This window comes from Gallinula chloropus, assembly GCF_964237585.1.
Source record: "Gallinula chloropus genome assembly, chromosome: 9".
Lineage (NCBI taxonomy): Eukaryota > Metazoa > Chordata > Aves > Gruiformes > Rallidae > Gallinula > Gallinula chloropus.
In genome coordinates this window covers 10216535-10231365 of record NC_140094.1, presented here as the reverse complement: position 1 = coordinate 10231365, position 14831 = coordinate 10216535, and the positions used below count along the sequence as shown (strand labels likewise).

General features: G+C 36.6%; 1 protein-coding gene across 1 annotated transcript in view; it reads right to left on the bottom strand.

Annotated features, from left to right (window-relative positions):
- Positions 1-457: 457 nt before the first annotated feature.
- EFL1 (elongation factor like GTPase 1) overlaps positions 458-14831 on the bottom strand; it is a gene marked incomplete at its 5' end in the record, with an annotated part of 70292 nt that continues 55918 nt past the window's right edge. The window contains 2 exons of the mRNA XM_084268073.1: positions 458-1079; positions 12887-13071. Of these exons, the coding sequence (XP_084124199.1) occupies positions 891-1079; positions 12887-13071 (374 nt within the window). The 3' untranslated portion in view covers positions 458-890. The remainder of the gene's footprint in view (positions 1080-12886; positions 13072-14831) is intronic.

Here is a 14831-nt window from a genome sequence, read left to right as displayed (position 1 = left end):
TCATTTTAGAGCCTTCTGCAGGCTCGACACCTGCAAACAGCATGACATTTTGTATATTTTTGTGTTTCCCTTCACTGAATTCAAGACAACAGGCTGAGTGAGTAGAAATTTCTACAAGAGCCTGCAAACACCTGCACAGGTTTGGCAGAGGTAGCTGTGTGCCTAGTTCAGAGATGGCAGCTCCCACCTGAGGGTAATCATATGAACTTTCTACTAAGATGTGTTCCAAGGAAGGAAAAACACAAATCTTGCTTCGTTTGCAGTGTTTAGTCTCCCCAATGTGCTATTTTTTTCCCTCTGATTTAAAGAAGATACATTACTGACTTAGGTAACTGCTTACATGATGAACAGAGTAAAATAAATATAATAATTTAGAAACTCCCAATAGACTTACATCTATTTGCATATAGGTAATTACATTTATTTGCATACAGGTAACTATGGAAAGTACTGGAGAGTTACAAATACATGACAGATATTGAGATAAATTTAAAAAAAAGAGTCAAGAACATTAAGGAGCTAAATTCAGTGCACCGTTTATTTGCAACAAGCTAGCTAACCAGCTCTAATCATAATTACATCTGATAAATCAGAAAGAAACAAATTAAATTACAAGCTCCTAATGCTGTGGCAGAAAGTTCAATAGGTCAGAAAGTTTTAAAAATTGAGACCAACTGCAATGAATATACCTATACTTTATTTAAATAAACTATTTTCTCTGTAGAAAAGTTGGAAAGGCTTAAGTTTATTAAAACAAAAGCCACAGGCATTATAGCATATAAGAAGAGTGGTGTCAAAGAACAAAGTCCAGATGAAATTTTGAATCTGCTGCATAGAAAAATAATCCACCCGCACTTAGCTGAGTCAGGAGAGAAAGGAAGCAAACACAGCTACTTATTTCTACTGAGAGTTCTTTGCTTTTCAGCATGCTCCACGATTTTTTCTTCTACATAAAGTCCCTTCCGCTTTCTTACTGCATTCATGTACTTGCGGGCCTGGTTCTCTGAGTCTGCCTTTTCCCCAAAGTGCAAATATTCTTCCTCAGTGGTTGGTACCCAGAATGGGTCACTTGAAATGATCTACAAAAAAGAAGAACAAAAAAGGTAATACAAAGGTTTATTAGTACTTTTCAGGTAATCAACTTCTACAGTAGAGCAATATCAAAGTAGAGCTATTCCAGAAAGTCTGCAATTAGTTATTTAAGCAGAAAACAAGAATGAAGGTACACTATGTAGCATCTGTCATAAGAAGCCCACAATAGCTCTTCAAATTCAGCTGCATTTATCTGTGTACAAATTTCTTTTTAAAAAGCAAATTTAATTGCCAGTCAGCAAACAATGCCAAATAATGTTCAGAGAATTGTCAGTCTTCAAGATGGAATTCCTTATTTAGAATATTATCTCACTCTGATTTCATCAGAATTTATAAGAACTGAAGGTTTCTGCTCATTTCTGTGTCCTACGTTCTTCAACCCCTAGAAGTTGGACAGATGGTTTAAAAATCATTGTTTCTGGTGCTAACATATTTAGCAGAGCTGTTCTTGCAGCTTCATATCTCAGGGGCCTCCCTCTAGAAGACATTTCAGATCTAACTTGATCAGAGAATAACTGGTCTTTAACCCCAGTTCATCCTATATACCCCACACTTCTCAGACTACCACAGAGAATATGTCAAAGATGTAGTTATCTCTCAAAGTTTTTTAAAGATTTCCTCATTGCATCCTTCAGAGCAAAGCAACAGCATTTTTAATGTCCCAAGTGAGTCAGAAAAGTTATTTACTCTCTACCTTTGGGCTACACAGATTTCACACAAATTCTAGCCTTAATGCTTTACTAGCTAGCCAAAGTAACAATATATTCCATTACTCTTAGTGACTCTCATAGTACTTTTGGAAGTTTTAGGTTTCCAAGCAAATGTTTTAAGATCAGGAAAAAGGAGGTCCCCTTTCAGTTTTAAGCTCCTAAAGATCTACCCTGGTTCCACGCAGGTTGAACTGTTGCAGGCACACAAAATGACTCCTAAATGGTTAAGAGTGATCATCAAATCTTAAGCTCACACAATACACACGTTTAATCGAACCTGAGAAATGCTCCCTAGTGAACTGGCATCCAGGTGACCAGCCAAAACTGCATAGGGTTATAGTCTCAAGATTTAACTTTCCTTCCCATTAGTGAACAATTAACCACAAAACAGAGCACAAAAATGCTGTCATCAATGAGTATTAAGGAACTCAATAAAAAAATAACAAGATCACTTTCCATGAATGCTAAACAAGAGCATTAGGAAGGGAAAAAGTTACCATATTATGTTACCCAGGTTCTGCTGTGAATTTCAAAAGTAAATATTTCACTGAAACGATTGTGGATTTCCTCACCAGATGTAGTTACAGGTAATATAATTTTATTAAAAAAAGCCCACAAAGGTAATTCTGTATCCATTGCTTAAACAAAATCCTCATGGAAAATGGAGTGCTTTAGTTATTGTATTAGTTACTGTAAGACTGGTAATAGCTATGAAAGTAATTGAAGATATCACTCTATAATAACCCCTGAAATATGTAATATTAGCACTAACATCGACAGGAGGGAACAAACCTCTAAACTACCAATTTCAGCTTAGAGTTATAAACCTTTCATAGTGTCATAAACTACTTATGACAAACTTTTAATTGCTATAAGATATTTCAAACTAAGTAAAATTTCTTAAAGTTTGATTTACACATTGCATCCTAATTCAATACCTCCTTTTAAATAACACCTACCAGAGTCAAACAAATCACGCTTTATGGGGAGTTAGGAAAATAACTATGGCAGAGGATGGCTACTTTGTATCAGATAGCATTGTAGGTTAAAACCTGCAAAACAGTATGTTAAGCCCCTAAACTAGCACAACTAGTGTTACTTTGTTACAGTTAAGTAAATTAATGGACTATAACTTGTGCTGCAAGTGACATCAACTCTCAATCATTTAGGTGGAAAATGACTATGCATAGAGTTGTCTGGCTGAAAACCAAAAGTAAGCACAGCTCAGAAATAAACACTATGAACCTTAGCTTTCCAAATGTTTCTGAGTTTATTTTTAACATAACAGTGAGGATTTTTTAACCATGAAAGAATCTGCCCAACTCATACCCATTCTGATGTCTTGCACAGGGCCTTATAACCAGTGCCATGAAACTGAAAACGGATTACTTGACAGCTTACACCAATAAAAAAACGAATGGTCCCCAATTCTTGGGCAGTTTGCCAGTTTGACCATTATTTTACGCATTAGAAATAAAGGGTCAGTGAAGTCTACTGGTCTTTTTCCACCTTTTGGCCAAAAAGAGCATGTTGACTTGCTGAAGTTGTAGTGATGTTCATACTGAACATCTTCATGATGGAGAAGCACCAAGGACTTTCTCATTCATGACCTGACTAAAGACCTGAACAAATGAAAATTTCAAAGTCCCAGAACACGTAGGTAGAAAAAGGTGATTCACACTCAGTGGACTTGCTCCAGACTGTACTACTGAGGGAGGTCATACAGCTACAAACCATTAACTTACTGTTACTATTCTCTTCAGTGAAGGTTTGTATTTATTTTTTTTTACAAGAGTAACAAATCTAACACCCAGATGTCCTGCCCAGAGAGAAACCGTGAAACAGTGGTTCTTGAAGAATGAATACAGCAGAGGAGTCCGAAAGTACAGCAAACTCAACTCAGAGATCTAATCTACCTCTAAAGATTTAGATACTCACTGATGGATACTTAAGAAAATCCCCAAGTTTGACAGACTGGCTTTCAATAATATATGAAAGTATTGTTCTACTGATGTTAACTCAAGTTTTGCACTGGATTCTTCTTACACTGACAATAATGCTACATGCCTTCAACAGGTATCTCTATCTTTCAGGAAAGCTGTCCTAACAGTAGGCTCACATGCACGTACTATTTTGTATTTTGCGTGTACTCTTTAGGATTTAGTAGACAGCAAGTATAAACTTGCAAACTTACTGCAGCACAGGGCTACAGAATCCTGAGTGAACTTTACACTGCCAGATAATGCAGAACAGCACCTTAAAGAGGCATCAATTAGGTTTAAAAAGTCACCTCAGGAGCTAACTTTGCTTCTCAACTTGTCTAAACAATTCAGGCCCTACAGACTGGTTCTGGAGCAAGTTATGGTGCAGACACATTAAAAAAAGATGAGGTTAATTAAAACACACTATTTGTATTACCACACCACAGTAAGTAATGAGAAAAGAGGGAACCAGATCTACTGAGTCAGCTGAAACTCTGGGCATTGCTGTGCACTTCCTTTAAGAAACCATGTTAAAGTAACCCTAACATAACTGCACAGAGGTGTTACTGACACAGTGATTAAAAAAATAGCAAGTTGTTGTGTTTTTTTCTTAAAGTTCTCATTCTGCAAGAGAAGGTGACAGCCACACTAGACTGTCTTTCTTCTGTTCACATCACATTGATGAATCAAAGCAAATGCATAGAGCAGGTGGCATCCATCATTCCCCACACTCTGTTAATACAGTGCAAGCAAGGAAAAGGGGGAAAAAAAAACGTTTCCATATAATGCTCCCAAAGCATTGTCATCAATTTGCTTACAATAGTAGCTGTCAGAATAGTGGGTCTGGGTTTCCTGGAATCAGAGCTGAGAAGCTTTTTAGCCCCTGAGCTATTGTTTGTATTCATGGGAACCGCATAGGGATGACTCTGGAATCTGTGACAGAAATTGGGGTTTTGTCTGGACAAAGTCCTAAATGATTAATTAGATTCTAAACCGACCAATCCGTCTTGAATATGATGTAGGTATTTAACAGAGGGCATTTACTGCAGATCCTGGAAGATCCACAGAATCAAAGCTGAAGAGACACCTACAAAGAAAATAAATATTGAATGTCACTTTTCATTTAAAATTATTTAGATGTTTCCACATACTAATTTTTCAGTACAAAACTGAAACATATAGCCTAAGTTTAATTTTAAAACCAGAAATGTGACAGCATCTTGACAGTGTGTTTTCAAAAAGATGCACTGGTAAACAAAAGCTTCAAACAAACAGAACTGGAAATTCAAGACAACACACCTTTCACAGCTGAAAACAATCTTGAAGTGACTCAAGAAATTCAGTTAACCTATCAAAGGTCTTTAGTCTGCCTTTCCCTCATTCTGCCTGTGTGGCACGTGTACCTGGAAAACACTGAGCAGGGGTGACACAAAAAGTATCACAACCCAATTGTTTATACCCCAAGTATGACAGACAAAAGATGCCAAGAGAAGACAGTATCAGGAGAAAGGCATTGTAAACCCAGTGACCTGATGGTATCGTTAGCATTATGGTAAAATGCCTCCACACTGTGTGTAATTTGCTAAGTAGAAAATTAAGCGTATCTTTTCTTAAGGAACATTTTTTGCTAGCACTTGGTAATTCTTTATAACAGCATAAACTAGCCACTGGCCTATGCGTATTTTTTGTTCAACACCAGAATAATCTGATGGGCACAACAGCAGCCTTAACTGCAAACAGCCCAGAACAAACACATGGCAACTCCTCCCAAGCGTGTACACCAAAGCAGCCAGACAGCTCCTGCCTCCTAGTTAACACAACTGAGTATTTCCACACTGCATCTGCAAGGCTCTTCTGAAAACAATTTCTTTTAAAAAGTGACTTACAAATCAAGGTCTGTGTAGTGGCTTGTTGGACTAGCATCGATGCTGTTAGAGAAGTAGCAGCTTCTCTAAATGCAGCCATACAAAATACACTGGAGGAAAGTGAAGTAATGCACAGCAGCTGATAGGATTCTTAAATCTGTTCTTGCAAATGCAATTCCTAAGTGACAGAAATGTTCCTTAATAGTATTGCTTAACAATATCTTCATTGATCTGCTTTAGAGATCAGTAAAAGTCCTGGGTGATCTAATTTGTTTCAAGCACGACTATAAGTCCATTATACTTAAAAGCAAAGAGAAAACCCCGTTAAATACATACTGAAGAGAGTGTTTCACAGCTCACTGAAGAACTAGAGCCCACTCTAGGTATAAATAAAACACTTGATAATGAAGTCAGCTGGGATTAGGTATTTCAACAGAAGTGAATAGATTACTTCAAATACTGCAAATGCAGGGGTGATCTTGAGAAAAAGAAATCATCTAATGCAAGATGTTTCATTAAATATCACAACTATTCAAACCAACACACCCAAACAATGAAGTCTCATAAGACTTGTTTAGTAACAGCATCCGGAGCAGCACAGGCAAAACAGCTGTCATTTTCTTTTAGCCAAACCTACACATTAATTATTCAAGCAATAAAAGCCTGTATCTTTATCAGAGACCTGATCTGAACACCTGTAATAATTAATCCATAAAAATACAAATACCAGGAGCATACTATGCTAATACTGAAAGACAATACAGCATCGACTAAATTCTGCAATGATTATGTAAGCTAATAAAACTTTTCAGTAAGATTTGAGTTTGAACAGATCACTTCCAATTCAAGGGGATTTGGAATTAAGCCTTAATTTGAGGATGATTTATTATTTGCATTTCAGTGGCACCCAGATGGCTCCAACAGCGATCTGGGTCCTATTGTCTAGTTATTTCACAAAATGATGGTATGAAACAGTCTCTGCCTAAGGCAGCCTAATTATGCAAAACAAGGTTGAGAGAAGCATCAAAAGCAAACAGAAGGGATCTGCCTAGTTCATCCAAAAGGTCAGGCAGATCTGGGAACACAGCCATGTTCCTAGTAGTACTTCCCCTAATGGTCCTAACTGCTAGGACAGAAAACTTCTTTTGAGCCAAATATCATCAGTGTGGAAAACGCTTTAGTTGGACCACAGTATAAAGAGCAGTCTTACACTGTCCAATGAAGATTTCAGACCAGCAAGCAACATTATGGCCTTTGTGAACTGCTTAGTAAGAAATCCCAAGAACTGCAAAATTCAGTGTGACTGGGCACTACCACAAGCAGCCCTCAGCATGCCAGGAAAAACATTATGCCAGAAGCTATTTTAAAATAAATACATTAATAAAATTAAAAGAACTTTTATGCACAATTTCCAAGATGATACAGGCTTCAGCAAATCAGAACTTTTTCTACCTTGGAAAACTTGATGCTAGAAAGACACTTCATGAACATTCACAGTTCAAATGGTGTCCATCACTTAAGTCATTACATAGACTATGTCATTACCAAAAGGGTACAGCTGATATGCAGGTCTTAGATGTGTGAAACCACCCTGTCAAACAGAAATTACATCCATCTTTCAGGTAAAATGACAGAACTTTGCAGAGGTTTATGTGAATTGTGACCTTGAAAAACTGTTATCTGCTGGGGTTTCTCTAATTTTCTGGGTAATGCTATAAAAGTGCTCTGACACTGTGCCTAATCAAATGGTCTAAGACCATTTGGATACTGGTAGCAGTGTGCTTCCAGAACACAGAACACCAGTAAGCATGCCCACTAAGAGTGAGGTCTGAATGGCTCTGAACAGTGCTGTCTACATTGCTGGTATGTGAAACATGAGCAGGGAGGAGCTGACCATCTCAGAAGTGGATAGAGGCTAACTTCTTGCCTACACTCCTCCTGCGACCTCAGATGCAGAAAGACCTGTTAGCTCAGTAAGCCAGCCCTTCCTTGGTATCACACACAGTGTAATGCAGGGGTACCCCAGAGTGACTGGGAAATTCCTGTATTGGACCCAAGCAGCAACAGAGCTAGGAAAGCAGTGCTGGCAGCGTACTACTGCCTAACACATGTCGTGCTGTATGGACAGGTAGCTTTCCAAGTCATTCCTTACTTACTTCCATGTGAAAGAAAATAAGGATTCTAGAGCAGCATTGCAAGACAACCTTTGGCAACTTTAAAAACAATCTCCACATCCACAGCTGCTTTCCATCAACCCTGGTAAAATGGCATGATGCTAGTGTATGACTAGGAGCTGCCATAACCTGCTATGCAGAGCAGTCTGAATACCCTTTTTGAAGTGATTTCTGTCAAAGTACTCTCACTCAGTATTATACAACTGAGGAATAGGTAAAAATTTATTACTAATTTTGCCACTCTGCTTTCAAAGCAGCCAGGATCTCAGCCTGTCCTTGAAAGAAACCAGAACTGAAAATGTCAAGGAAAGATTCTACAAGTTTCTGTCTTTTCTTGGTTGTTATTTAACCAACTATGAGGGTCTTCCTGGTTTTATTCAGTGAAACCCCCTTTATTTAATATATTATTACTCTGTCTTTACAGGCCTCAAATGCTTCTTATTCAGAGAGGAAGAATATCTTCCCTCAGCAGATTAAGCTTCGTCATTTTGCCACACCCCCTCTACCACAGTGGAAAGCAGCTATCAGCTCATGTCCTGCCTAGGAGTACTGAGTGACTGTGGGAAGTGCTGAGCACCTGAGATGCTTCCACTAAACACCATGCTGGGGATGAGGATTAAACAGCAGAGGGTAGGAGGAGAAATATCTACAATATGGTAAGAATTTTACAGAAGCACCTACACATAACTGTTCTCAAAAACAAAAAAAAAAAGGTCACATTTTGTTCAAACAAAAACTTTCACATTGTACCAAATACTTTGTGTACCAGCTTGCTTATTTTATAAATAGCTAATCTCTGTATCACATCCTGAAAGAAAAACCACACAACTAATGTTCAGCCTCCCTTTTAACCAATTGCTCAACTACCTTGTAGTCACATCTTGGCTTCACAGAACATTTCCATTTGACATCACTACTGATCAACTTACACATCAGACAAATAAGCACAACATATCAGCTTCTCAAGATTATTCTATCTGGTTTCGTACAGGCATTTAAAATGAAGTATGAAAACATGCTGTCTTCATAACTAACTTAAAACTCTCCTGCTTTGTTTCTTTATGTATTCCTTAGAAGGATTATCTCTTTTTCTCTTAATAGCTCTTGATAATAAATTACAAGGTTTAGCAAAAATACAAGTGGAGAAAAGAGAGCAAGCAGGAAAGATGGACATGATAAAGCCAACAGGAAAGTTCATTTATTTTGTATCCGTACCATCTTGCAAAAGCTTCAAAAAAAGTATTATAAGTTTTAATTTTCTTCCAGAGCCAGGAAGTTTAAGGTGATACAGAGTAACTTTCAAGTTAAACTTTAGCCGTTTAACCTACAGAGATACTTGTAGGGAATCTGCAATCCTAATGTAAAACCAGCATTCGAAACTATCTCATAATTCAGAGAACCCATTTACAGTATAAAGGAGACAGCCAAGGCTTTAAAATGCCTAAAGTAAAAGATGAGAACTCATCTTCCAATAAATATTGTAATAAGGAACATTTACATATTTAGTCATAAAATAAATTCATACAAGTTTATATTGGCTGAAAAGCATCATCCTTGTTTGCGTCTCAATCAGTAGCTACAAACAGGAGTTCAGGAATTGGAAAGAAAAAAATGAGCTGTGTGGTTTACTGCTGTGTTTCTTCCTATTACTTAAGAAATAGGTATTCAGAGCGAAAATTAAAGCCACACCACTATGACTTCTATGCACTATTTTAATTAGCTTCAGATGTCCTGGCCAATACAATGAGCTTTTCATATTTGAAAGGTTCCAGGTTGCTCCCAAAATTCATTTACATGACTAAACTGTCACTGGCACAAAGATGTGTATAAAGTTACAGTTCAAACCTAGTATAGACTCACAAGTTTAGTGCCTCTGATTACCTTAGTCTGCTTAATGCAGGTCTAAATCTCATCCAGCAGCTTCTGTATTAAGCCTTCATATTCTGGGATGTAAAATGACTTGGAATTCAAAAGGAATTAATTAAAATTCACAGTGCAAAACTTCAATATTCAGAATGCTTCATATTCTTACCACTTACTACACAGAGTCCATTCTCTTGCCTTGTCCAGGGCCCTAAAGCATGCTCTCAACACTATTCTACTTAGAAGGAATACTGAAAAAGAATTTGCATTAAAAATGTATTTAGAGTTTGCCCTCTCCCCCCTCCCCCAAAAAATAAGCATGCCTAGTAGCCAATCGTTATGCAACTTAGAAGATGTGAGTTAATGAATACTATACGTTTCACAACTTTACAACTAGTAGATGTCTTTGACAATTTCTGCACTTGTTGAGAATTCAATCAGCATCTGAAGAGAGCCACAGGCTTTTTTTTTTTTACTATAACACAGATTTCCCAAATGGGATTAGAGCTCCATTATTCTAAGCATTGTGCAATCACAAATATCTTCTTGTTCAAAGAACCTTATGATTAAGATAAAATGACATGACTGAACTAAAGATGTAACTGCAAAGAATCAGGAGAGAACAAAGGAAACAGGCTCAGGCAAAAACATATGCTATTGAAGGTGCATTTAAAAAAAATACAAGGAGGTCATAATTATCCCAAAGTTATATATATTAAACTAAGAATTCAGACGAAAGTTTACACTGAAATCTGAGAAAACCCTACGCACTCAGTATTTTTTTAGGAGTATCATAAAGAATAAACTTGACAATCTTTTAAAATTAATTTCTTTAAACAGGGACCAAACTGAAAGCTCCCATTAATGGTTATTTGGTGTTTTCCTTTACAGGCAAGAATTAATTGTATAAGCATGACATAAGAAATTAATAAAAAAAGGAGTATCTGACATGATAGAGCTCAGTATGTGTATTGCTTCATCCCCCAGGGCAGGAGCAGTCTGAACTACACAAAATACATTCATTAACTGAAGGAAAAAAAAAATATGGTAATTTCATTTCCACAGAGACCAAAATGGCTTCATTTAAATGTAGGCTTTATCACTGACCTTCCCGTGTTTATAGTCCTCAAATCATATGAATGAAATCTAAGAATAATAAAAAAAATTAATTCAAACCTCATTTCTTTACATTTACTTTATGCATATGATTTCCATGAAATTAAGTGTTTAAAAGTTTAAAAATACTGAAATGCCTCTATTTCACTGTCTGCAAAATAGGGATAACACATTAGAAGGAAGCTATATAGAGAAATACATGTCCCAAGAACTCAGCTAATGAGCTGAGCACACTGAGAAAACACCAGTAACACAGAATTAATTCAGCATGTCATGGAAGGGTTTCGATAGCAATTACAATAACTACCATATACTTGGTAACATAAGAACCAACTAGCTACTGTGTTCCCTTTCCATTCTCAGCACTAAGGAAAAAGTAGTATAAAGCTGCACTGAGTTCAGACCTTATTAGCTTGCACAATGATAGGTTAAATAATTGGGATTCAAATAAATAGCTGGTGTTTATCATGTATATACTTGCAGAGAGAAAAAGAAATAGAATAGCTCTACAAATTACTCATGTGATCTGAGACACAAACCCCATTTTTTCTGGCTTCTGTCATACCACCACTAGGGATTCTGAAAATGGTGTTTATTTAGCGATTTGCTGATGATGTGAGAGTAGCATGCACTCCCTCTGCCATCACTGCACAGAGCCAACATTGCTGGTAATTTAGTAAAAGACTTATTTTGTCACAAAAATATGTGAGCGTGACTTTCAATGTGACAGAACTGCCCATCCCTATCCCTCCCCCACCAATAGATTTGCCAGGTGACAGTACTTTTCCAAGTGTACTGTTCCAAGGATTCCCAACTCTTTTGACAGCACATGACTTGTCTGCTTTGCAGAATCCTTCTTTTCCATTAGTATCCACATAAAATTACTGCAGCTCTTAGAATTACTAAGAAAGATTACTAGGGAATTATTTATCAAATACTACTATTAGGACAATTTCACTACAGGAAATGAGGAAGAACTCACACCACGTGAAGAGTCAGCTCATACTTAGGAAATAAACAGTGGTAAATGGATCATAGCTGGCAACTGCACAGACTATTACAGTATTACTGACCTCAAAAATCCGTAGTTGTTTGTACTCAGAGATCTGACACTGGAGGTCACAAAATAAATCAGAAGATTAAAGGACTTTATAATCCATTTATAAGTTTCTATGGTCCTAACACCAAATAAAGAAATACCTGACTGAAAAACAAAACAAAACCAACCCAAAACCAAACAGAAAACCCTGGACTTCAGCTATTTTACTGTGAAAAATTTGTACCTACTGACTCTGGCCCTTGAACTCATTTTTTCCCCTTCAGCAGCGATTTCCAAGAAGCCCTATGATACAGATTTGTCTTGAACCAGGAACACTGATTTACAGCTTTTTACATCTCTCCTTGAATATCTACTGTCCACATCACTGAAAGAACATACAGTCCACTCTCAGTCGATGACATTTCTTATCAGCTTTACCACCTGCCTATTTCCTTTACACCTTCACTTTCACTTCTTCATTTGTTTAAGTGACAAAGATGACCAACTGAAATGATTCTGACGATACTTCCACTTACTATCACCACACTTAACTGTGAAAGAAGGAAATCTGTTCCTTTGCCTTTAAGTATGTAAATATACGTTGATTTGGAAAGTACAAAGGAAAAAAAAAAACCCAGAGGTGTCTGCAAACCCCATAAAGGTTAACTTCCATTTGCATAACATGTTACTATATTTTCTATTAATTTTTTTCTCTTTCTACTTCACAAAAATGTTTACCAGAAAAGTCATTTTAAAAGGCACATAAAATTCAAGAAAAACACATTTATGAAGAACCAGTTTCATTTGTGAAGGCCTTGCTTTCTTATCACAAAAAGCATCCCATCTAACAAAACATAAAGACATTTCTGAACAGCACATCTATAAAAGCAAGACTAATATAAAGCTATTTTTCCTCCCTCTTCATTTCAAAAGGAATTAATCAAATATCTTGACCAAAACTTAACCTTTTCCGCTTATTATCCCAGTCTGCCACATCTACAGGAAAAAGACCACCAAAACAGATGGAGTAAAGAGATATTTTTACCTCCCAGTGGCTGAACACCAGCTGCGGACTGGCCAGGCCACTAGTCCTCTTCCTGATTTCATCAGCAAAACCAAAGCTCTCTGCTACTGGCAGGACTGCCTTAATAATAAACACATCCGTTCCCTCTTTCATCTCCTCTTGTAACACTCTGCCTTCTCTTTTGGACAAGACCGCGTACACACGACCTGCAAAGACATAATTCTGATGAGCTTACCAATAAATTGATATCCTGTGTCATGAAGAGAAATAGATAAATATTTATTTAGGAAGCTTCAGCATTAAGTAAAAAGTGTAATTTCTTTAGCTAAAAGTCTTGTTATGAGTCTAACTCGCTTTATTTCTTAAAACCAAGTATTTGAGAAACGTTACTAAGAAATACTACTGTGTTTCAGGAATCATATCTTAGCCGCCTTTAGAAGTTTGTTTGGATCACCCTGGTACTTGTCCCAAATACTGCACTGCTATTCTCATCACAGAAAATGTCTTTATCTGAAATAATACATATTTATTATATTTAATGTGTTCAATTAGTTTTAAAACTAATTCAGCCTTAAGTTTGTAATGGATAATTTTTATTTTTCTTTCCCAAATTAATATTCAATCAATTGAAATACAGTGTACATATCATGAAAGCAGCTGTGAAAACACCCATGTTAGGTTTTACCATAGGCATTAGGTCAATTTTTTAAAATGTTTTTGCAAACTTACAGGCTGACTATGCTACAGACAAAAACTAGCAAATATATTTCTGCTGATCAATATATTTAAAACACATGAAAACCTGTGCACTGAAAAAATGTTTTAGGAATGTCTTTGTTTAGAAATGTGAAGTGTTAATAAATATTAAGTGTAGAAATTAGAGTACCTTGCAGTGAAGAACAAGTTTGTATCAATTTCTAAGAGGTTGAAATGTTTTATGTTCAACTGCACTGAAAACACTTGAATGAACACTGCTACCCTTAAAACAGCTGGGCAAAACTGACTTACTGGAAATAATTAGAAATATACATTACTTCATTCTATATGCCACCTATTGTGACCTGACCAAAAGATACCATTAAATACCCTACCCACCATAGATTGATCTGCCTATATAGTGTAAAGCTTTTGTGAGATACCAGAGGAAATGTTGGAGTGGGTTTATTTGCCTTTGTTTTTTAACTACAAATCCGGTTCCTTGTTCAGGAAATTCAGCACAAGCACACAGTTGTACACTTAAATCTTCCTGTCAGATCCAGGTAATGAAGCATCAGTTCTGCACCAATCATTTCAGAGCTTATAGTGCTCTAATAAAATGTGGGTTCTTTCTACCATCACTAATAGTTTGATCTGCTCATGACCTTACCAGGACCTCCTCCGTGTTCCTCTGGCTGAACTTCACCTTTACTATGCACAATAATCTCCTTATTGCTCATGAAGAAATTGAGGAAATAATTAAGACTATATTTAAAAATCACAAAAGGATTAAGTCATCTGAAGATAAGTCACCAAGTTTGCCATGCCTCTGTTAACGTAACTAAGTAATTCCAGGTCTGTGGAAATTTCAGCGAATCCAGAAAATTCTCAGATATGAAAAGGTGATATCACAGCACAGCTCACAATTTCGTAACTGCTTTAAAATGCAGGTTAAAACATATACATTGCACGTCATGGTTGCGGTACATACACTGTGTATGTACCACACAGCACATATTAAAACCATTTGTTAAAGCAAGGAAGTTCAAAACCACTTTATAGGTTTTTAATGTTATAATTAAAGATGTTTATTTTACTAACTGTTTTAAGTAGGACTTAGAGAACTTTGCACACATATTAATGAAGTAAGTAAGGTAGCATTTATCACAAAGCACTTCAGATGCATATATTTTATGACCATAATTCACTGACTATTATTCTTTGAAAACATAAAAGCCAGAAGACAATTTATAGCTTACTAAATGTTTTC